At 45.5% G+C, this 25,328-nt stretch overlaps 1 protein-coding gene across 2 annotated transcripts in view; it reads left to right on the plus strand.

Annotated features, from left to right (window-relative positions):
• The first annotated feature begins 1,290 nt into the window (after positions 1 to 1,290).
• CDKL1 (cyclin dependent kinase like 1) overlaps positions 1,291 to 25,328 on the plus strand; it is a 65,799-nt gene continuing 41,761 nt past the window's right edge. For both annotated transcript variants that reach the window (XM_023222628.3, XM_023222627.2), the window contains exons 1-2: positions 1,291 to 1,478; positions 2,370 to 2,972. In XM_023222628.3, the coding sequence (XP_023078396.2) occupies positions 2,802 to 2,972 (171 nt within the window). In that variant the 5' untranslated portion in view covers positions 1,291 to 1,478; positions 2,370 to 2,801. The remainder of the gene's footprint in view (positions 1,479 to 2,369; positions 2,973 to 25,328) is intronic.

Consider the following 25,328-nt stretch of genomic DNA (forward strand, 5'->3'; position numbering starts at 1 on the left):
TTCGTATTTTTTTAGTAGAGATGGGGTTTCACCGTGTTAGCCAGGATGGTCTCCATCTCCTGACCTCGTCATCCGCCCGCCTCCGTCTCCCAAAGTGTTGGGATTACAGGCATGAGCCACTGTGCCCGGCAATATATTAAAATGATAAAATCATAAATAAGTTGGGTTTATCCCAGGAACAAAAGGTTGGTTCAACATCTAAAAATCAATGTAATTCACTGTATCAACAGACTACATAAAAACAATTAGGTGGTGAACACCTATAATTCCAGCTACTCAGGCCTGGCAGAAGCAGGAGGATTGCTTAGGCCCAGGAGTTCAAGGGTACGGTGAGCAGTGATAACACTACTGCACTCCAGCCTGGGTGACAGAGCGAGACTCCCTCTCAGTTAAGAAAAGAAAAGAAAGAAAAAGTGAATGATCATCTCAATAGATGAAGAAATGCATTTGATAAAATTCAACATCCATTCGTAATTTTAAAAAGCAAACAAAAACACATCTAAGCAAACTAGGAATGAAAGTGAACTTTCTCAGACTCCTATTAATAAAAGGCTTCTGTGTTAGATATATATGGCTGCATAACAAATTACCCCAAAACATAACAGCAAACACATTTCAGTTTCTAGAGGTCAGGAACCCAGGTATGGCTTAGCTGGGTGCTCCTGGCTCAAGGTCTCTCACAAGATTGAACTTACATTGTCATCTGGGGCTATAATCTCATCTGAAAGCTCACTGGAGTTGGGGTGGTGGCGGAGATCCACTATCCTCAAAAGGCTACATACGGTCTGATTCCATTTTCATGACATTCTGGAAAAGGCAAAACTACAGAGACAGAAAACAGATCAGTGGTTGCCATTTGCAAACAATTTCTGTTCACAGACCACCTATAGGCCATCCCTGTACTGGGTTTCCAGGGCAACCACCAGCCCTCCCTCCTCAGCTCCAGGCTCCTTTCTGAACCCTACCTGGGTTTACATTTAGTAGCATGCTCTTGACACGGGATTGACCCATGTGTCATAGACACTGTGTTAATTTTCTCTCCTCGGGTACTGCTTCCAGGGCAAGTACCCGCATTGATGCTGGCACCGGGAACGGGGGGGATGACAAAGTGTGAGGCAGTCTGCACACTGGCAACTGACATGATTTCATGATTTCCACAGGTCCATCCGCTTCCTGCCAGTGTGCTCAGATCAGAGCAGCAGGAGTCCGTTGGGAGAAGGATGGGGAAAGGAACCGAAAACAATTAAGGCAGGCTCTGTAAGCTTCCACCTCCCACACCAGAAGGGTCCCACAGCAGAAGACTGCAGTGGAACCTTCCCTGCAGTAGGAGGAAAGTGCTGACTTTAACCAATTTCTGCGGTCACGCCTTCCTCTTCTTTCCTTTCTCCCTCTCATTCATTCACTGTCGCCACAGCACTGATCAGCACAGACACAGAAGCTGCCTCCAAGGGACCAAAGGGAATAACCGCGGTTCTGAGGTGTAGGGACGGCTGTTCCAGGGAAATGTGGACCGCTCAGGAGGGGCTCCTAGCGCAGGAGTCTTCCCCGCAGACGCGGTTACAGCTGAGCTTTGCACGGCCTGCGGAAGTTTGCAAATCTAGCAGGTCTGCTCTCCCCGCAGCAGGACGTGCAGGGACTCGGCCCGCGGTCAGCACAGCTCCAGTGGACTAAGGGCGGCCCCCCGGGGCCCTTCCCCGCAGCCGGGACGGCGGCCGGGCTGGGCCGGGCAGGGGGTGGGAAGCGGGGGCGCTGCGGCCCCGCCCAGGCCGACCCGGGGCGGGGGCCGGTTCCCATAGGGATCTCGGGCCGAGTCACGCCGAACCGAGCCGAGCCGGGAGAAAGAAGGCGAGGCGGGAGCCAGGCCCGGCCCAGACCGCCGCGGCGCGGTGAGTCCCGGGCGGGCTAGGAGGCGCCGGCCGTGCCGGGCCAACACGTGGCACCGCTCCTTGCTGCGCGGCGCGGCTGGGGTGCACGTCCGGGCGCGGGAGGGTTTTCCGGGTCCCGCGGACTAGGGGTGCGTGGTGGTCTCCTGCGGCCCAGCCTCCCCGCCGCCCCCGCGGAGAGCCGGGAGGTGTCTTCTTGCCGCAGGGAAATGAGACCCGAAATTAGAACCGGGGAAACCCTTAGCTCTCCCCGTGCACCAGCCCGCTCAGGTGTCTTAGATCGGATGAACGATAACGTTAAAAAGATAGATTATCTTACAGCTCGGCTCGTTTTAGGATGGCAAGTTACATTTTAACTTAACATTTAACGGGCGATTAAAATTGGGTTATTGGAGGCAGCTAACTCTAGGCTGTTACTCCTGATCGCGTTGCCATTGCCGACACGGGTCCACTCTTCATTTCTTAACATGTCCTGTTCTGTTCTAGGCCCGTGACAAACACTCATCGTTGTGTGGGGCTCTAGTGCAGTCCGTTCGTGCCAATATTTTATAAGCGACGTTTTCAAACTATGTGAAGATCTGTTTTTTGTTCGTTTGTTTGTTTTTTTGACGGAGTCTAGCCCTGTCGCCAGGGCTGGAGTGCAGTGCCGCTGTCTCGGCTCACTGCAAGCTCCGCCTCCCGGGTTCACGCGATTCTCCTGCCTCAGCCTCCTGAGTAGCTGGGTTACAGACCCCCATCGCTACACCCAGCTGATTTTTTGTATCTTTAGTAGAGACGGGGTTTCACTATGTTGGACAGATTCGTCTCGAACTCCTGACATCAGGTGATCTGCCTGCCTCAGCCTCCCAAAGTGCTGGGATTACAGGAGTGAGCCACCACTCCCAGCTGAAGATCCATTTTAAGAAGATTTATTCCTCTATGATGGAGAAGTATGAAAAAATTGGGAAAATTGGAGAAGGATCCTATGGAGTTGTTTTCAAATGTAGAAACAGGGACACGGGTCAGATTGTGGCCATCAAGAAGTTTCTGGAATCAGAAGACGACCCTGTCATAAAGAAAATCGCCCTTCGGGAAATCCGAATGCTCAAGGTAATTGATTCACTTTTCTTTTTTCTTTTTCGAGACAGGATCTCACTCTGTCACCCAGGCTGGAGTGCAGCAATGTGATCATAGCTCACTGCAGCCTGGAACTCCTGGGCTCAAGCCATCCTTCTGCCTCAGCCTCCTGAGTAGCTGAGATTACAGGTTTTAGCCACTGCTAAAAGGCTCCACTTTTCCTTTAAAGTGAATTTTTAGGGATGAAAGAAATAAAGTGAGTCATGTTATGTTAAAAGAATGTCATGGGACATGGTTACCTCTTACTTCATAGCCTTTTGACTTCAGTGATGCAAATGGGATATCTGTGCACAAGTCACTAATTATATAATGAACTAGAAAGCAGAAACAAAAGTGCCAGGTAAGGTGGCATTTGCTTTTAGAGATGCTATGGTATATTTTATTTTTCTTCCCAATAGTTTCTCTCCCACCTGTAGACCTGGGTTTTCAAGGACCATCACAATTTGATGGTATAGGAATGTAAGACAATTCAATTTTGCTAGCATTGTTGATTTTTAAACTTCTAAGATATTTTCTATTGGTATCCTCAGTCTTTTAAGAGAATTAATCATTTACCTGTTTTCAAACTGCCAGGAAGCTCACAGGTTCTCATTACACCTCATATATATTTACTGCTGAGCATCATTGTGTCCCATTTCTAAAAAGAAGTGTTCTTCTTAAAGAAGTGAAATGATCACTTTGTATTTTTTTTTTAACGTTTTGTAGAAATGGGATCTCGCTATGTTGGCCAGGCTGGTCTGGAGCTCCTGGCCTCAAGCGATCCTCCCACCTTGGCCTCCTAAAGTGCTGAGATTACAGGCATGATCCATCGAGCCTGGCCTGATCACTTTTCAAATGTTTATTAGTTAACCCTAAAAATACCATGATATCGGAGGGGGAAAGGTATTTATTACAAGCTAAAAGTGTGTTTGCCTCTAATGGAGAGACTTCTTTACAGAACTTCTGTGAAGGTGAAATCCAAATCCCAATGTGAAAGGTGACATGGAATGAATACCGTGGAGGTTAACTTTGTTTCAGTTATGGCCTCTGTGTTCTGACCTGTATAACTAACTACATGACAAGGGAAGAGCAACATGGTGAGAGACAGATGAATGAAACTTCCAGGGGATTTACTATTATTCTTGCTTCTGCATTTTCTCCAGATCACTCTACAAATCTTTTACCCGTGGATAAGTGTGTGGGGTCACTTCTAGATAAGGAACCTAAATGGAAAGTAGCAGGCTTTGGACAAATTGAAATGAGTGGATAACAGGGCAACTTCTCTATTTAAGTTTGGAATGTTCTTAGCCACCAGGATATTATCTATTGAGAGGAAATGCTTCCAAAGCCCCCCAGGGGAGTGCTCCCATAGGCAGGGGTGAGACTTGCCGTGTTTGACCATCCGCCTGCCCAGGTCACTCTACCCTTACCCTCTCTGTGCACAGGGAGAGGCTGTTAGGCATTTTCACTTCCTCAGGCTTTCCTAGGGGAGGAGGTGATCATTACATTTCAAAGGGTTCATTGACCTGAAAGAAAATCTGTTTCTTGCAGAAAGATACTTTTTCTGATTCTGAAGATTACTTTTGTGAATGCTCCTTTCAAATCTCTCACCACACTTTATCAATACTACATTAACAGTGAGAACTCCCCAAATTAATTGAGTTCTTCCAGGATGGAGACCTTGCCTCTGTAGCTCTGTATCCCCAAAGCACACTAGTTGGCACATCTAGGCCTCCCAAAAATGTTATTGTTGGATTGAAAAAAAAAGTTAACAAAATAAGCTCTTAAAAAAGGTGGATGTTGCCAGTAAATTGGGAAGTCAAATGTGTTCTCTGAACTGAATATTGATATCCTCCAAAGGATGGGGTTGTGTGCACATGAGCCGGATTTCAAAGCATGCAGCACCCCACTCTCCAGATTAAGCGCACAGACGTAGACACCCCCGATCTCTATGAAGTGGTGGGACTAGATTAGAGGTAGGGTCTGTTCTTTAAAGCTAAAACTTTTCAGAGTTGTGTGATATTCCTAACACATAATACGTACTGGACTGGGCATAGTGGTGCATGCCTGTGGCCCTAGCTACTTAGGAAGGAGGCCAAGGCAAGAGGACGGCTTAAGCCCAGCAGTTCAAGGCTATGGTGAGCTATGATTAGGTCACTGTACTCTAGCCTGGGTGACAGAGTGAGACCCTGTCTGTTATAAAATAAAGATACTTAATAAATATTTGCTGAGTAGGTAAATTGAGGGTATGATGAATGAACATTTTATTTTCTCCATTTATGGATTCAGTAAATACTCACAGAGTCCCACTTGTGCCTACAATGATGTTTATGCAAAGTTGTACACCCTGTCTTTCAGAAGCTTGGCTCTTGGAAGGGAGGTAAGATGAGTTTGCCCTTTGGCTCTCACTCCTTATAGACTGGGTTCCCAGTGAGCAGGGCATGTGTATGCTTGTCTGGTAAGAACTCTTTAGGTGCTTGTTGAATGGTGAAATAAAGTGACTGGGGGCATGTTTGAGCTGAACTTTGAAATGTTTAGGGAAACATGGAATGAGAGATAAGGCATTCCAGGCAGACACTCTATCCTAGGAAAAGGTACATAAGTGGAAAGCACAGTACATTGAGGGAACACAGGTAATAACCCCAGTGTCTTGGCCAAGATGCCCAGTGGGTGCTAACAGGCCAGGGAGAGAAGGAAGGGGGAAGCCAGGGTCCAGCAGGATCAGGTCATATTCTAGATTTCTTCTGAAAGAAGAGCACATAGGAATCTAATGATTGGATGAGAAATCAAGAACAATTTCAAGGTTGTTGACTGAGTGACTAGAAGAGTGAAGAGATCGTTCACTGTGATAGAGAGACCCAGGTGCAAAGTTGGTGGAAAGGAAATAAAGAGCTCTGTTTTGGACAGGTTAAGTTTGAATTGTGAACCCAAAGAGACTTGTAAAGTAGGCAGTTGACTACACAAGTCTGGCATTCAGAGGAAGTCCAGGCTGGAGACAGATAAAGTTGGGGGACATAAGCTTATCGATGGTATTTAAAGCTGTGGGACCGAAGGTGGTCACCATGTGGGATGGAGGGACAGGTACTGAAGGTGGAAGCTTGGTGCACCCAGCCCTTGGGGGTCAGGAAGATGACAAGGAACCAGCAAGGGGGTCAAGAAGAGGCGATCTGCATGGTAGGAAACTCCTTAGAACAATGTTCTTTCTTTATTATCATTATTATTTCTTTTTTGGAGACAGTCTCACTCTGCCACCCAGGCTGGAGTGCAGTGGCACAATCTCAGCTCACTGCAAACTCCGCCTCCCAGGTTCAAGAGATTCTTCTGCCTCAGCCTCCCAAGTAGTTGGGATGAGAGGTGCCTGCCACCACACCTGGCCACTTTTTGTATTTTTAGTAGAGATGGGGGTTTCACCATGTTGGTCAGGCTGGTCTCGAACTCCTGACCTCAAATGATCCGCCTGCCTTGGCCTCCCAAAGTGCTAGGATTATGGGTGTGAACCACTGCGCCTGGCCACAGCGTTCTTAAAAGCTTAGTGAAGAAGATCGTTAAGAAGTGAGGGGATGCTCTGCGGTGTCGAAGGTCTCCATTAGTAGATTTAGGATTAGCCATTGGCTTTGATCATGTGAGGGTCTTTGGTGACCTTGACAAGAGCTGTGTGAGTGGAGAGGCAGGAATGAAACCTTCATCAGCAGAGGTTTAAGAGAGACGAGAGGAACGAAGTGGAGATAGTGATATGGGCAACTGTTTTGAAGAGTTTTATTATAAAAGGAAGACAAAAATGGGGCAGAGGTGTTTGTAAAGATGTGGGCTGGGCCGGGTGCGGTGGCTCAAGCCTGTAATCCCAGCACTTTGGGAGGCCGAGGCGGGCGGATCACGAGGTCAGGAGATCGAGACCATTCTGGCTAACCTGGTGAAACTCCGTCTCTACTAAAAAAAATACAAAAAACTAGCCGGGCGAGGTGGCAGGCGCCTGTACTCCCAGCTACTCGGGAGGCTGAGGCAGGAGAATGGCATGAACCCGGGAGGCAGAGCTTGCAGTGAGCTGAGATCCGGCCACTGCACTCCAGCCTGGGCGACAGAGCGAGACTCCGTCTCAAAAAAAAAAAAAAAGATGTGGGCTGAAGAGAGGTTTTTTTGTGGTTGCTGTTTTTAACTACAAGTGAGAAGTACATTTGTATGCTAACATTGTAAATAAATCCAGTAGAGAAAAAACTTGATGTTGGAGGAGGGAGAGAATTACTGGACCCATGACCTTGAGTTACTAACCTGAACCATACCAAACTTAAATATCATTGCATAAAAAAAGACAATTTAGGCCGGGCACGGTGGTTCACGCCTGTAATCCTAGCACTTTGGGAGGCCGAGACGGGCGGATCACCTGAGGTCAGGAGCTTGAGGCCAACATGGCCAACATGGTGAGACCCCATCTGTATTAAAATCACAAAAACACAAAAACTAGCCAGGCGTGGTGCCAGGCGCCTGTAATCCCAGCTACTCCTGTCTGAGACAGGAGAATCGCTTGAACCTGGGAGGCACAGGCTCCAGTGAACCGAGATCGTGCCCTTGTGCTCCAGCCTGGGTGACAGAGTGAGACTGCTAGATTCTTTACATACACTCTCCTTAATCTTTCTGTAACAGGATCCACAGCTGGCTCCAAGCTATGGGGTGGAACTTGTTCCACCAGGGTATTCACCGTCTTCTGATTTGCATGTGATACATGGACCCTACATGATTTCAACTCCTTTCCATAACTCAGGTTTAAATATATTAAGGATTTATTGGATGGGAGGTGGGGTGGTCATAACAGAAGTCAGATTACAGAGAGAGACAATGTAACTGAAAGCAAATCACCTTAAATCAAGAAGTCAGGAGCTGGGTGTGGTGGCTCACGCCAGTAATTCCAGTATTTTGGGAGGCCAATGTGCGGATCTCTTGAGCCCAGGAGTTCAAGACCAGAGGGGGCAATGTGGTGAAACCCCATCTCTACAAAAAATAGAAAAATTAGCTGGGCGTGGTTGCATGCACCTGTAGTCCCAGCTACTCAGGCAGCTGAGGTGGGAGGATCACCTGAGTTCTGGGAGTCAAGGCTGCAGTGAGCCGTGATTTGTGCAGCTACACTCTAGCCTAGGCAACAGAGTAAGACACTGTCTAAAAAAAAAAAAAAATCAAGGTCAGGCATGATGGGCTGGAGCATCACAGGCCCTGTGGTGGAAAGTGGGCAGTGGTTCTGCATAAAGCAGGCGGATGCACTTGAACTCCACGCAGCCCCTTAGGGGAATATCTGTATGTCCAGCAAGGAGCAAGGAAAGGGCTATGTGTTTCAAAACAAATACAAACCATACAAATACAAAGTAATACAAACCAAAACAAATACAAACCATACAAATACAATGTAATACAATAGAATAATTGTGTTACTAAGGCCCCAAGCCCCTATGCTGCTGAATCTTCTCTCTGTGGAATGAAAATGGTAGGAAGAGGAAAGAAAGAATTTCAGCCAGCAGTGGCAGAAAAAGTAGATGCTCCTAGCGGAGCTGGAGGTTAAGGACAGGACAGTGTCACTGTGGGATCTCCGGGCAGATGTTCTACCTATGGCAGGTGGTATGGGGGCGTTAAAATATATTAGACCAGCATTGGTCAAGGGCTGAAAGCAGCAGCTGGGACGTTGTCCGTGACAGGTCTCCCTCCAGAAAATAAGAAAAACAAGAGAGACAAGGAGAAGGAATCATCTACTGCTCTGTGGCAGGTAGGGGCAAGGGACCTAGTAAATCTGGACAAACTGCCAGGTGTCGTTGTTACCTAGGATGCACAAATTACACTACTAACAACCTTAGAAGGTAGATATTGTTATCCCATTTTACAAATGGATTCAGTGTGGTTAATGATTTGCCAAGGTCTCCCGGTCAGTAGGCTGGAATGCAGAAACAGTTCTCTCTGTCCCCAAGTTCATGCCATGTGGTTTGCCCATATCAGAACCATCCATCACTTTATACCAAACACCATACTCTGAAGTCTCCCCATGACTGGTCCTCAGAATTTACACTGCCCATTCTCCAGCAAGGCCTTAGCTGTGAGATTCGTGGCTTCTGTGGAGGCCTGAGTACAGATTCTAGCTGGAGCAGCAGTTCTTTCCATCTCTCATTCCATAACCCTATGGACTATTTTAGAAGGCTAAAAGTTATGGTTTGCCACCTACAGAGATGAGAACAAGCATGAGGGGAAATGTCCATTTGAAAATTAATTATAGGCCGGGCGCGGTGGCTCAAGCCTGTAATCCCAGCACTTTGGGAGGCCGAGACGGGCGGATCACGAGGTCAGGAGATTGAGACCATCCTGGGTAACATGGTGAAACCCTGTCTCTACTAAAAAAAATACAAAAAATTAGCCGGGCGAGGTGGCGGGCGCCTGTAGTCCCAGCTACTCGGGAGGCTGAGGCAGGAGAATGGTGTAAACCCGGGAGGCGGAGCTTGCAGTGAGCTGAAATCCGGCCACAGCACTCCAGCCTGGGCAGCAGAGCGAAACTCCGTCTCAAAAAAAAAAAAAAAGAAAATTAATTATAAATATCACAATGTAATGCAGAGATTAATAATGAGAACAAGGTCACTCCTAAAGGGGGAAAATTGGTTCTTGGCAGGTGACAAAAAAATCTAACATTTTTATTGTTTAAAGCACAGATATACATACACAGAACATATGGTTCATATACAGATATACAGTATATTTGTGATATTAAAATTTCATTGGTAAGTGATTAGAAAAAATGTGTAAAATGACTCTTTGGGGGAGAGAAATGAAAAAAGGTGCATGGGGTGTGGGCGAGTGGGACTGCTGAGTGTATCCTAGATGCCAGAAGTATGCTCTCATTTGATTTTAATTCATCATGAATAGTAGTAACCTGCTGAATGTGCAGAACATCCCTTTTTTCCCTGCTGTCCCCTTTCATCAGTAGCCTTCTAGAAGGGACAGGGGCTGTGTGACTGCATGGGGACAGGAGCTGCAGTCAAGGACTTCAGTCTGGTCCCCTCTCCTCCCCTCCCCTTGCCTCATTTTTTTTTTTTTTTTTTGGAGACAGTCTCACTCTGCTGCCCAGGCTGGAGTGCAGTGGTGCAATCTCGGCTCACTGCAACCTCCACCTCCTCGGTTCAAGTGATTCTCCTGCCTTAGCCTCCCCAGTAGATAGGATTACAGGGGCATGCCACCACACCCAGCTAATTTTTGTATTTTTAGTAGAGACAGGGTTTCACTGTGTTGTCCTGGCTAGTCTCAAACTCCTGATCTCGTAATCTGCCTCCCTTGGCCTCCCAAAGTGCTGGGATTACAGGGATGAGCCATCACACCTGGCCATGGGACTTCAGTTTCTGATCATGCTTGAAGCTGTGGAGCGACCTTGGGCAAGCTCTAATGCTTCCTGGAGCCTGGCCCACCTTATTGCTATGATTTATGTCCCTGTTTGGCATTGCTTTGCTGAATTTTTGCTGAGGAGAGCAGAGGGCTCTTGGGTCAAACATCTAACAGCAGTCAAGCAGCCTCAAGGATGCAAGGGCAGGAAAGTAGAAGGTCAAAGGGAGTAATCGTAGAGAAGAGGAAAGCACAGACGGAAAGGCAGAAGGTGAGATTTTAACATGGTGCTGCGGCCAATGGAGGCGCTGGAGATAAACCTCTTCACACAGCACCCCCAAGAGGCTCACTGTCTTCAAAGAGCAGACCAGAAATCCTGCTGGGCACATTACCATCATGGTGACAGGCACATGCTCTAAGAAGCAGGACTGTCAAAGTTGCCTGTTATCCACAGCATTTATTAAGTGCTTAATTGAATGTACTCTGTGCCAGGGCCACATCCACTAAATGCTAACAGAGTACCATGTAAATGCTCGCTAGCTTTAGAATCTAATCAGAACTTTCACAGTTGGAAGGGCTTCTGCTCCTCAAATATTAGCTGAAGGAGTGTTTCCTAACTCAGTAAAAACCTTGGCCAGCCGCAGTGGCTCACGCCTGTGATCCCAGCACTCTGGGAGGCTGAGGCAGGTGGATCATGAGGTCAGGAGTTTGAGACCAGCCTGGCCAACATGGTGAAACCCCGTCTCTACTAAAGATACAAAAAATTAGCCAAGTAAAGTGGCGTGTGCCTGTAACCCCAGCTACTCGGGAGGCTGAGGCAAGAGAATCGCTTGAACCCGGGAGGTGGAGGTTGCAGTGAGCCAAGATAGAGCCATTGCACTCCAGCCTGGGCAACAGGGTGAGACTCAGTCTCAAAAAAACAAAAAACAAAAACAAACAAAAAAACCTAGTGGAAAATCCTGTAACATCTTTAAGAATTTAGTCCTGCTGTTGCTAATAGGGGTCATTTCTAGGGTCCCTCTCTTTAAATTGTTTAATTGGCTTGTTGAGGTGGATTAATAACATTTGTCTATTTTTTTGGCTGAGGTCAGCATTTTCTGTTATGGATTATAGATGAACAAACCCAAATGTCTGTGGAATCACACTGTTAACATAAATGAGGGAAGCAGCCTGAATATAGGGCAAGATGGAGAGGTGGAGACTGGGGCAAACTGGAGTCCTCATGTCTCATCTAAAGTGGACAGCCACTGCTCAGTACCACAGACTGCAAGCCTAGGGTGCTGGGTTTTCAGTCTTTTTTTTTTTTGAGACGGAGTCTTGGTCTTGTCACCCAGGCTGGAGTGTAATGATGTGATCTCGGCTCACTGCAACCTCTGCCTCCCAGGCTCAAGCGATTCTCCTGCCTCAGCCTCCTGAGTAACTGGGATTACAGGCACTCACTACCACGCCCAACTAATTTCTTGTATTTTTAGTAGAGGTGGGATTTCACCATGTTGGACACGCTGGTTGTGAACTCCTGACTTCAGGTGATCCACCTGCCTCAGCCTCCCAAAGTGCTGGGATTACAGGCATGAGCCACTGCAACAGGCCCACCATCCCCCTCCATTTTGTTTTTGTAAGATAGGATCTCACTCTGTTGCCCAGGCTGGAGTGCAGTGGCACAATGATGGCTCACTGCAGCCTCAATTTCCGGGGCTCAGGTGATCCTCCCACCTCAGCCTCCTGAATAGTTGGGACTACAGGCATGCATCACCACACCAGGCTAATTCTTTGTTTTTTTTTTTTTTTTTTTTTGAGATGGAGTCTTGCTCTCTCTTCCAGGCTGGAGTACAGTGATGCGATCTTGGCTCACTGCAACCTCCACCTCCCAGATTCAAGTGATTCTCCTGCCTCGGCCTCCTGAGTAGCTGGGATTACGGGTGCCCACCACACCTGGCTGATTTTTGTGTTTTTAGTAGAGATGGGGTTTCATCATGTTGGCCAGGCTGGTCTCAAACTCCTGACCTCAGGTCATCCACCCACCTCGGCCTCCCAAAGTGCTGGGATTACAGGCGTGAGCCACTGCACCCAGCCAATTCTTTGTATTCTTTGTAGAGATGGGGTTTTTCCATGTTGCCCAGGCTGGTCTCAAACTCCCATGCTCAAGCAATCCTCCTGCCTCCGTCTCCCAACATGCTGGGTTTACAGGCATGACCCCCCCATGTCCAGCCAGAATCTTTTTTTAAAAATCCAGAAATCAGAATTTTATGTAAAGTGTCCTAGGGGTTTTCCTACAAACTTTTATTCTGAGAAAAACTCAAGAGGTACAGAAGTACAGAGAATAGTGCAATAAATACCTGCATACCCTTAGCTAGATTAGTTCATCAACTGTTAGAATTTTGCTGCATTTCCTTTCTGTCTTTTTTTCATTCTTTCTTTTTAGAGACAGTCTTACTCTGTTGCCCAAGCTGGAGTGCAGTGGCACAATCATGGCTCACTGTATTCTTGAAATCCTGGGCTCAAGTGATCCTTCTGCCTCAGCCTCCTGAGTTGCTGGTATTACAGGCATGTGAGCCATAGTGCCTGGCTAATTTATTTGTTTTTTGTAGAGATAGGATTTTACTGTGTTACCCAGGCTGGTCTCAAACTCCCAGCCTCAAGCAATCCTCCCACCTCAGCCTGCCAAAGCCTTGGGATTACATGTATGAACCATTGTGCCTGCACTTCTTTTGTTTCTGTTTCTGCCTCTATCTCTCTTTCTTCCTCTCTCACATACACTTTCTTGGCTCAGCCACCTACCTAAATATTTAGCATAATCTCCTGAAGCAAAGATGTTCTTCTATATAATCACATTATGATTTCCATACTCAATAAATTTATCACTGACTATTTTCTCCTTTATACTTAATAATCTGTGGGGTGATATTTTGAAACTGTGACGACCTTGTTCCCCAACAACTTTCACCCAATAGTTCTTTTTTTTTTTTTTTGAGACAGAGTCTTGCTCTGTTGCCCAGGCTCAAGTGCAGTCGTGTGATCTTGGCTCACTGCAACCTCCACCTCTGGGGTTGAAGCAGTTCTCCTGCGTCAGTCTCCTGAGTGGCTGGAATCACAGGTGCCCACCACCATGCCTGGCTAATGTTTGCATTTTTAGTAGAGATGGGGTTTCACCATGGTGGCCAAACTGGTTTCAAACTCATGGCCTCAAGTGATCCACGCACCTCGGCCTCCTAAAGTGCTGGGATTATAGGTGTGAGCCACCATGCCCAGCATCAACCAATGGTGATGTAAAAAAGTGATTGTAAAATAGTTATTTTTCTATACTTCTTTCTATACTCATTAGTTATCATTTTTCTGTTAAAAAAAAGAAAGATATTCTTCCCCTCTCCCCCAACCCCTCATTTTTGTATCACTGTGGATTCATGGATTTTTAAAAATTCAATATGTGACATACCATCACTGTCAGTATTCTTTTTGACTCTGAATTGTCACACATTTAGCATTTGCGGCTCCTTCCATCTAACTCCTGCCCCAGCCCTGTATCTGCCATTTCTCCAGAGACCCCTGGTTCCTTTTAGTAAGAATGAAATCTCTTGACCTTAAAATGTTGACAAATAGTTTTTAAAAATTTTAAACATCATTTAGGCCAAGTAAAACACATCTGCAGATAATGTTTGCCATATTAGCTGCCAGTCTGGGGCCTTATTGGACAGTTTTCATTCTCTGCAGATGTTCTCATTAGAGACTCGCAGAGATCTGGCCCATTGATGTTCATTACTAATGTATAGATAGATGCTGGGAGTTTATGTAAACTGGTTGTCAATAGCATAGGAGACAAAACAGAGCATTCCCTTGCCCACAATGATAGAAACCAAACAATCCTCTTATCATTATCTCTCCCTATTTGTTCAACAAGTGGAGACCTATTTAATTTTATTTTTACAAGATAATATACTAACTGCAAATAGTAACAAGCTGTTTTGTTTGCTTATTAGAAGATTTTTTGGCTGAGCTCTTGACGTGTTTATCTAGAAAGATTATATTCCTGCTGTGTAGTGAACTCCTAAGTGATAAAGCTGCCACACAAATACTTTCACAACAACAGAAGCAGAAATCAAGAAGCTGGCTCATTATCTTCTTAAAGACTCCTGGTTTGCAAGGAGATTAAGCACATACCACCATCTGTCAGTGTCCTGCTGCCACTACACACACCCTGCCACACAGCGTAGACTAGAAAACAAAATGTCACAGAGCAGGAGGAGGCAGGATAAGTGATCTTTATAATTTACATTGATAAAAGACATAATTTATGCTATTGCTTTTTTGTGACTTAAATTATTTTTATTTCTAACCTGTAAAATTTCTAGGTGGACAGCATTTTTGTTGTTGTTGTTGTTGTCATTGTTTTTTTTGAGACAGCCTCACTGTGTTGCTCAGGCTGGAGTGCTGTGGCACAATCTCAGCTCACTGCAACCTCCTCCTCCCCCCAGGTCCAAGCGATTCTCCTGCCTCAGCCTCCTGAGTAGCTGGGATTACAGGCCCACATCACCATGTCCAGCTAATTTTTGTATTTTTAGTGGAGGTAGGGTTTCACCATATGGGCCAAGCTGGTCTCGAACTCCAGACCTCAAGTGATCCTCCCGCCTTGGCCTCCCAAAGTGCTGAGATTATAGGCGTGAGCCACCACGCCCAGCTGACAATGTGTATTACATATCGCTATTATAAGACTCCAAACCAGCCAGACGTGGTGACTCACACCTGTAATCCCAGCACTTTGGGAGGCCGGGGTGGGTGGATCACAAGGTCAGGAGATCGAGACCATCCTGGCTAACACGGTGAAACCCCATCTCTACTAAAAAATACAAAAAATTAGCCAGGCATGGTGGCGCACACCTGTAGTTCCAGCTACTCCGGAGGCTGAGGCAGGAGAATGGTGTGAACCCAGGAGGCGGAACTTACAGTGAGCGGAGATGGTGCCACTGCACTCCAGCCTGGGTGACAGAGCAAGACTCTGTCTCAAAAAAAAATAATAAAAAAAAAAAAAAAATAATAATAATAATAAAGACTGTAAACCACACTAAAAGGTAATAATTATTGGCCAGGCATGGTGGCTTACTCCTGTAATCCTAACACTTTGGGAGGCCAAAGCAGGCAAATCACTTGAGCTCAGGAGTTCAAGACCAGCCTGGGCAACAAGGTGAAACTTTGTCTCTACAAAAAGTATAAAAATTTCCCAGTTGTGGTGTGTACCAGTGGTCCCAGCTACTCAGGAGGCTGAGATGGGAGGATCACTTAGGCCTGGGAGGTCAAGGCTGCAGTGAGTGTGATTGAGTCACTGCACTCGCACCTGGGTGACAGAGTGAGACCTTGGCCAAAAAAAAAAAAAAAGAAAGAAAGAGAGAGAGGAGGCCGGGCGCGGTGGCTCAAGAAGCCTGTAATCCCAGCACTTTGGGAGGCCAAGACGGGTGGATCACGAGGTCAGGAGATCGAGACCATCCTGGCTAACCCGGTGAAACCCCGTCTCTACTAAAAAAAATACAAAAAAACTAGCCGGGCAAGGTGGTGGGCGCCTGTAGTCCCAGCTACTCAGGAGGCTGAGGCAGGAGAATAGCGTAAACCCGGGAGGCGGAGCTTGCAGTGAGCTGAGATCTGGCCACTGCACTCCAGCCTGGGCGACAGAGCGAGACTCCGTCTCAAAAAAAAAAAGAAAGAAAGAGAGAGAAAGAGAGGAAGAGAAGAGAGAAGGAAGGAAGGAAGAAAGGGAGGGAGGGAGGAAGAGAGGGAAGGAAGGAGGGAAGGAAGGAAGGAGTAATTTTTATATGGAATGAATGGAAACATTCTTAAAGGGGCAAGGCTTGTGTCTTTCACTTTAAATTTTTGAAAAATGTTTTAATCCACCTTTTTACTTGGCAGAATTGATGTTTTAGGCCACAAATTTCCTTTCAACAAGCATATTTTCTTGCTAATTATTAACTTTCTTTATTGCTTATTAACCTTAAAGTCCCTCTAGTAAAAATACTCTTGGGTAAAATTGCCTGGTTGAAAATCTTTGAACTCCATCTATTTTGTTGTTGTTGTTGGAATAATGAAAGGTTAAGCATTTCTAAGCTGGCCAGGCACAGTGACTCACTCCTGTGATTCCAGCGCGTTGGGAGGCTGAAGCAGAAGGATAGCTTGAGCCCAGGAGTTCCAGGCTGTGGTGAGCTATGATCGCACCACTACACTTCAGCCAGGGTGACAGACTGAGGCCCTTTCTCTAAACAAACAAACAAAAACCACACAGAATTTCTAAACCAACAGATGTTATCAGCCACACATAAAAACCAATGAAATAATTGACTTTATAACTATCACAATGTTGCTGCATTAATTCTTGGCTGTGTCAGTGCCATTTTTCATTTTCCTCACAATGGTACTATTCCTTCTCTCATCGTCCTTTCCACCTACTGTGTGAGTCAGTAAAACAGGTCAAGCATCCATGGTGCACATCACTGGCCTGTGTGAGTCTGGAGAGGAATCCAGAAGAGACCTGTGAGCCAGGCGTGAGGCTTTGTTCTTCATACATGTAAACTGAAGGAGAGGCGACAGGGCAGCAACACAGATGACTTGGGAAAAGGGGCTACCTCTTCTTGTCACTTGCTTGTTCCCTCCAGAATTGCTCCAGGCTGATTCCAGATGTTTTCTGAGGACGGTGGACAGTAGATCTCTATTATCCAGCTCACGGTGGGCAGCTTCGGGTTACTCAGTCACTTGGTGTCCTACATTTGGGTGCTCACTCTACCAAGTCCCAACGATATGCCAGGAGCTGGTCACCTCTACACAACTGGGAATGCTGAGTCATATGGCCTGAATAGTAGGGCAGTTTTGACCTGCTGTGCCACATTCCCTCTTGTCCTGGGTCCTACTCAGTGTTAGCAGCCTTCCATATCACTTAGTAAATTAGGCAGAGCAGTGCCCAAGGGCTGTATAGCTGCCTCCAAAATCCAAAGAGACCCACCAGGAGCAATGCCCTTTTATAAATGGTAGGGGATACAAGGTGCAACAATTTGTCCTTTAAAGAGGATGCAGCTGGGCATGGTGGTGCCCACCTGTAGTCACAGCTATTTGGGAGGCTGAGGTGGGAGGATCACTTGAACTCAGGAGTTGAAGGCTACAGGGAGCTATGATCATGCCACTGCACTCTAGCCTTGAGACAGAACAAGGCTCTGTTTCCAAAAAAAAAAGGAAGTCACAGCATGCCCCAGGCCACTGGACTCCTAGAATTATCACTTATATGCCATTCCCCAGACGGTTTTCTTCCACGCTCCGGTACATACATAGCTTAACTGGACATCCAGAGTACTTGCCATTTCTGTTCACCAGGAGATGCAGTTAACATGGTGTCATCAATACAGTGGAGCAGCATGATATTCAGTGGAACGTCAAGACAATTAAGGTCCTTGTGGATTATATGGTGACAGAGCACAGGAGAGTTAACTTAGGCTTCAGGCAAAACAGTGTGAACTGCTGTCCATCCCACACAAGATGAACTGCTTTTGATCTAACTTGCTGATTGGAATTGGAAAGAATACATTCAAGTCAGTAGTTGCATGTCAAGTGCCAGAGCCTGTGTATATCAGTTCCAGGAAAGATACCATATCTGGCCCAGCTGCTGCAATTGGAACTACAGTTGGGTTGAGTTTATAGGAGTCTACCGGGTGAGTTAAGGGAGTTAGCATGGGGATAGCTACCTCGGCACTCCTAAGTCTTTGATGGTGGTACTCATCCTGCATTTTCTCCTGGGATGCAGTTTTGCTTCGGATTTACTATTTTGACCAGGGTTGTGTTGCAGGGAGGAAGAGCAGTTTCAGGGGCTTGTATTTGGCCCTTTCCGCCATATTGGCTCTTACTGCACGGGTCATAGAACCAATGTGAGGGTTTGCCGACTGCTAAGCATACCTATTCCAATTTTGCACTTCTCAGGTGGAAGAAATGATCTCAAGAATGGATTCATGGACCTGTTAAGCCCACTGTGAAACTGTGCTCTAACCTGAGGCCATGGTAGCATTTGGGGTCCCCACATATCAGTGCCAGCTCAGACCTTGTAGCCACAACCCTTGAAAGGTCTGAGTATTTTCCTTTCCCAGGTACTCTGGTAAATGGCCACAGATCCCTTTGAAAAGTGAAGAATACTCACAGTGGCATTGCAGGATCCTCCTTCAAGGTGACTCAGTCAGCAACACTTTGGACTGGAACTGACTTAGATCTAGAAACTGGGCGAGGAGCTGCAGTTTTCCACTCTAGCAGTTGACACCAACCTTCTGCTTGCTCAGTTTATTCTGGCAGTGCAAGTCAGGTGACACACGAGCCAGCTGCCCTTCTATCTCACCTATAGGAACTCCATGACGAGATCCCATCTGTGCATTATTAGCACAGACTTCTGTGAAATAAGGTGTTCTGGCTGTGCTTCCCATTATGGTAATTTTATGTACCTTGCCACTGTTAGCATCTGGTCTCTGCCACTCTGGAATCTTATCACTTTCATCAGAACCAGAAAGCCTAGTTCCGTGGTAGCATCTCCAGCCTACTGAGGACAAGCCCGTCTACCCCACCCACAGAGGACAGCTGGCGATGAACTCTTGAAGATGCCACTGGGCTCCTTTCTGCTCCTTTCTGCTTTAGTGGAGAGTATCCTCTGGGCCTTCCAAAGAAACATAATCAGGCAGTGGGTCCTGCAGTCCCACATCACACATCGTTGCTAACATTTCCACCTCCTTGAGTCCCCAGGCCCCTTCCTCAATACTCTGCCAAGGTAGTTCCAGCATGTCTCCCTTATCTACTAAAAGCCCAACTTCAAAGAGCTTTGCCAGCAGCACATTTAAGACTGTCTTCTGTGCACTGTGACTAACACCTGTAATCCCAGCACTCTTAGAGACTGAGGCTGGCAGATCACTTGAGGTCAGGAGTTTGTTACCAGCCTGGCCAATATGGCGAAACCCTGTCTACCAAAAATACAAAAATTAACTGGACGTGATGGCGCGCACCTGTAGTCCCAGCTACTGGAAAGGCTGAGATGACAGAATCTCTTGAACCCAGGAGGCGGAGGTTGCAGTGAGCTAAGATCACACTACTGCACTCCACCCTGGGTGAGAGAGTGAGGACATGTTTTCTCAAAAAAAAAAAAAAAAAAAAAAAGGTTGTCTTGACAGGCACAGTGTCTCACAGTGTCTCGTGTCTGTAATCCCAACACTTTGGGATGCCGAGGTGACAGAATTGCTTGGGGCCAGGAGTTTGAGACCAACTGGGCAAAACAATGAGACCCTGTCTCTACAAAAAATTTTTTTTTTAATTATCCAGCCATGGTGATGTATGCCTGTGGTTCCAGCCACTGGGGAGGCTGAGGCAGGAGGATCACTTGAGCCTAGGAGTTCAAGGCTGCAGGGAGCTATGATCATGCTACTGCACTCCAGCCTGGATGACAGAGTATGATCCTGTCTCTATAAAAAACGAAAGTAAAATTTAAAAAAGAACTGTCTGCAGGTATCCTTGTCAAGAATTAAGTCCCAAGTTATGGGATGGAGCAGTGCTCCCATATCAGTGAATTTCTCCTTCTCCGGCCTTACATTTTACTACTGTCATGGCCCAGCTCCTTCGAGACTGCTGCTGGTACCTATGAGGTAGGTCTTGTCATTCTTGAGTGCAGTTATTTCCTCGCAGAGCAAGAACCTTATTCCCCTACACAGACACTGCTACAACCTCATCCTATTACAGGTCCGTGGGCCCTAGAAGGAGGTGGGGTAAAATCTAAGGAGGACAGGCATCCCCCCCCAGCCCAAGGAGGCACCTGCATCATGTGAGGGATTTTTAGTGTCTGCAGGTAAAGGAAGCAGCTCACCTACAGCAATGGAACTGAGTCGCTTTTCCTAGCCCTGAAGGTTCAGGGAAATTTGAGAATTTCAGATTCTCGGGCTCTTCCTTGTAGATGTCCCTATCCCAGATCTCAGGATTCTTCTCTTTTCTCACCATAGCCCTGATTTAGACATGAGAGACCTGTTGAGGCTGGATATTATCCCCTTTGTAGCTCTGCTGCTCTTTAAGTCCTGAGATTGGTTTTTTGGCACAGTCTGTCCTGTCTGCAGGAGATAAATGTCTGAATACTGCCAGCAAGGCCTTCTGACTCCACAGTTGACTGTTGGTGGCTAACCTGACCCTGTCATCTTCTCTATTCTTTTTTCAATGATTTAAAGGTGTTAACAAGAGCCAGCTTATTCAATACTCCCCATAATGACCATTGCCACATACCACTCATGTGCCACTGCAGTGCCTAAGCAAACCTACACCCCATTCAAAACCAGCCCTGACAAAAGACTTAGTGACTGTGTTGCTACAGCTCCCCAGGCTTCCTCCCACCCCACTTAGCACCAGCAGTGGGGTCCTTGTTGCCATCTGTCCCATGATTGTTCCAGTTCCAGAATTCCATTCTGAAGGTCTGCTAACTAAGGCCACTTCTGATACCAACGGTCTTAACCCGTGCACCTCCGAGAAAGTAAAATCTGAGACAGGAACTGTGTTCGGAGTTTATTTTGGGAAGTGATACTAGAGAGCAGGAGTAGGAGACGGGAGAGAAAACAAGGCAGGAGGAAAGCCAGTGTAACCGGGAATGGGGACTCATCCTGCCAGGCCTCATTAAGGAGCCCAAGGAACGGAAGAGAGGACATTGAACACCCTGTTCCCCATTGGTCCAAGGCTCCGCAGTGGAGTGTTAACTCCCTCAAGTACAGAATCCCAGCAGCATCCCACACCTCAGCATCACACAAGGCCTGGGCAGAAAGCAAAAACCGAGGGTAGCTGGGGTGAGGCTCTGTCAGGCTACAGGCGCACAAAGCTGGCTGCTGCAGCAGTTTCAGCAAATCTTCAATTAAAAGATGGACTGAGGCCAGGCGTGGTGGCTCAAGCCTGTAATCCCAGCACTTTGGGAGGCCGAGACGGGCGGATCATGAGGTCAGTAGATCGAGACCATCCTGGCTAACACGGTGAAACCCCGTCTCTACTAAAAAATACAAAAAACTAACCGGGCGAGGTGGCGGGCGCCTGTAGTCCCAGCTACTTGGGAGGCTGAGGCAGGAGAATGGCTTAAATCCAGGAGGCGGAGCTTGCAGTGAGCTGAGATCCGGCCACTGCACTCCAGCCTGGGCGACAGAGCGAGACTCCGTCTCAAAAAAAAAAAAAAAAAAAAAGATGGACTGAGAGAATGGGAAACAAGAAACAAGAGGTGACTAAAACACTGACCTCCTTGCTGTTCTAGAAACACTCCAGGTGGAATCCCACATAAAACCCTTTGGAATGATTGCTCCTACTGCTTGGAACGTTTTCCCAAACATCCTTATGACCTTTACCTTCTTCAGATCTTTTTAAATTTATCGCCTTCTCAGTGAGGGCTTCCCTCATTTAAATTTCACCGCTCCACCACGCTACCCACCTTGTTTCTTTCCATAAGACTTATCAACATCTAGGTGCTTGAATATAAGCTCACGAGAGCAGACATTTTTGTCAGTTTTGTTAAGTAGATAATCCCAGATCTTACAGTAATGTCCAGCAGAGCAGAGGGCTCAGTATACTGTTCTTAACAATAATATATGACAAGATACGAAAATGGAAGGATTTTAAAATATTTTTTCATATATTTCCTATTTTCATGTATTTTAAATAAAATTTATTTTCATATGTTTTTTATAAAATTACTCAGTAGCTTGCCTTCTTCACTCAACACCAATACATCATGGTCATCAGTCAATAGATAGGCCTCTCTTAATTGCACTCTCTTAATACCTGCATAATATTTATTAAATTTCCTGGTCTGAATATAGCACAGTGTATTTAGCCGTCCTCTTCTGTTACAGGATGTTCATGTTGTTTCATATTTTTTGCCTCCACAAGCAGTGCTGGAATCCTGGTATGGATATTTTTATGCAGTGATGCTTTTATTTATAGAAAGTATATTCTCAGAAGTGGAGTGTTAGTAAGAGGACATGTCTGTGTGTGTTTTCAATAAATTTTATTTTTAGAATGGTTTTAGACTTACAGAAAAAACTAGAAGATAGTACAGAGTTCCCATATACCGTGCTCTCAGTTTTACCTATTAGTAACATCTTATATTAGCATGGTGTACTTACTATAATTAATGAACCAATGCTGATGCATTAACTGAAATCCATCCATACTTTATTCGCATTTCTTTAATTTTTTGTTGAATTTCCTGTTTCTGTTCCAGAATCCCTTCTAGGAAACTACATTACATTTAGTAATCATGTGTCTGCAGGCTCCTCTTGGCTGTGACAGTTTCTTAGACTTTACATATTTTGATAAGTCTGGCAGTTTTCAGGAGTACTGGTCACATATTTTGTAGAATGTGCCTCTATTGGAATTTGTCTGTTTTTTCATGATTAGAATAGGGTTATGGGCTAGAAGACCATGTCCCATCCCATCAAGCGTACATACTACCAACATGATTTACCGCTATTTTTTTTTTTGAGACGGAGTCTTGCTCTGTGGCCCAGGCTGGAGTGCAGTGGCACGATCTCGGCTCACTACAACCTCCACCTCCCGTGTTCAAGCGATTCTCCTGCCTCAGCCTCCCAAGTAGCTGGGATTACAGGCACCTGCCACCATGCCCGGCTAATGTTTGTATTTTTAGTAGAGACAGGGTTTCACCATGTTGGCCAGGCTGGTCTCAAACACCTGACCTCGTGATCTGCCCGCCTCAGTGACTTACCGCTAATGATGTTGACCTTGATCGCCTGGCTGAGGTAGTATTGTCAGGTTTCTCCACTGTAAAGTGACTTTTCTTCTGCCATTCTATTCTATACTGTTTGGAAGGAAGTCACTACGTGCAGCCCACTCCTAACAGAGGAAGAAGTTAGGCTCCCATCCTTGAAGGTGGAGTGTCAACATAAATTATTTGGAATTCTCCAACATAGGAGATGTATCTATTCTCTTCCATTTACTTATCTTTTTATTTATTTGTTTATTCATTCATCCAATCAATCATTTATTTATATTAGTATAGATTCGTGGATACTGCATCCCTTTGATATACCTCCATCAGTGTAGGGTTTGCTTTGGTTTGGGTTTTAGCGCTTTATTATTTTCTGGCACTACAAGATGCTCCATGTTCATCTTGTATATTTCCTGTCCAAGTTCCAGAATTTGGTATTTCTTTTTTAAAATTTTTTTAAAATTTTACTTTAAGTTCCGGGATACATGTGCAGAATGTGTGGGTTTGTTCCATAGGTGTACATGTGCCACAGTGGTTTGCTGCACCTATCAACCCATCATCTAGGTTTTAAGCCCTGCATGCGTCAGGTATTTGTCCTAACGCTCTCCCTCCCTTGCTCCCAACCCCCAACAGGCCCCAGTGTGTGATGTTCCCCTCCCTGTGTCCATGTGTTCTCATTGTTCAAGTTGAGTATTTCTCCATGGATCCCTGGTTCCTTTTATTAGAGAATAGTCAAAAAAAACAAGATCTAATCACTTGATATACATATTGCTACTGGGGTGTGGTTTGTTCTAGGCCCTTTCAGCTGACAGAGCAAGGTAAGATATGTGTGTATACCAACCTGTGTACATACACATATCTAGAGTTATTTCTATATGTAATCATCTGTATCTTTATTAAGCTAAACAAGAGTTCATACTGATGTCTTCAACTATAATCTGTGGACAGATGAGATGGGTTTAGCTCACGAATCTCATGGGTTATTCTAGCCTCATCTCCTTGCTTATCTGGAAACTCGTATCAGCTTTTCCTCTACCCTCTTTGGTGAGGTTGTTTCATACATTTGTAATATAGTTAGATTCTTTTTGTCACAGTCTTCATTCTATCCTAGGATTCCCCAACCTCCTAAATGATTTTTTAACACTTTGCATATCTTAAGGTTCACACATTGTGCTGTAAAGTTCTATGGATTTTGCCCAATGCATGTCACATATTCACCATTACAGCATCATACAGAATAGTTTCACTGCCCTAATAAATCCTGTGTGTTTCACCTATTCAACCCTCCCCACATCCTCTGAACCTCTGGCACCTCTTATTCTCTTTACTGTCTGTGTAGTTTTACCTTTCCGGAATGTCATAGAATTGGAATAGTACAATATGTAGCCTTTTCAGATTGGCTTCTCTCACTTAACAGTATGCATTTAAACTTTATACATGTCTTTTATGGCTTGCTAGCTTATTTTATCGGTGAATGATACTTCATTATATGAATGTAACACGATTTTTTCATCCTTTTAGCAAGACAACTTGGTTGTTTCTAGGTTTTGGTGATTATGAATAAAGCTGTTAAAAAACATTTGCTTGTAGGTTTTCATATGGACATAGTTTTCAACCATTTGGGTAAATACCTAGGAGTGTGATTACTGGCTCGTATGGTATAGCTATGTTTAGCTTTGTAAGAACATGCCAGACTGTTTCCAAAGTGGCTGTCTGATTTAGCACAACCACCAGCAGTGAATGAGAGGCCCTGTTGCTCAGTATCCTCACCAGCATTTGGTATTATCAGCTTTTTTGGGGATTTTAGCCATTCTAATAGGTGTGTAATGGTATCTCATTGTGGTTGTAATTTGGAATTTCCTAATGACGAAAGATGTTGATCATCTTTTCATATGATTAAAATTTCCCATTTGTATTATATCTTCTTCAATGAGGTATCTGCTCAGATCTTTTGCTCATTTTTTTGGTGCATTTGGTTTTCATATAATAAATATTGCTAGTAACTTTCCCAAACAGTTATAGCAGTTTGCACTCTAATTGGCCATGTGTGAGAACACCCCTTTCCCTATGCCCTTGTCAGCACTGGATGCTGCCAATCTTATGTGTTTGCCTGCTGGTTGGGAAATAAGTGGCATCCGCTGTTTCTCTAATTTGACTTTCTCTTACAACCAGTGAGACTGAGCATCTTTTCATATGTCCCTTTATCATTTATATTTCCTCTTCTGTGTATTACCTATTAATATTTTGCCCATTTTCCCACTGAGTTGTCTTTTCCTTCC

Source organism: Piliocolobus tephrosceles, chromosome 6 (assembly GCF_002776525.5).
Source record: "Piliocolobus tephrosceles isolate RC106 chromosome 6, ASM277652v3, whole genome shotgun sequence".
Taxonomy (NCBI): Eukaryota; Metazoa; Chordata; class Mammalia; order Primates; family Cercopithecidae; genus Piliocolobus; species Piliocolobus tephrosceles.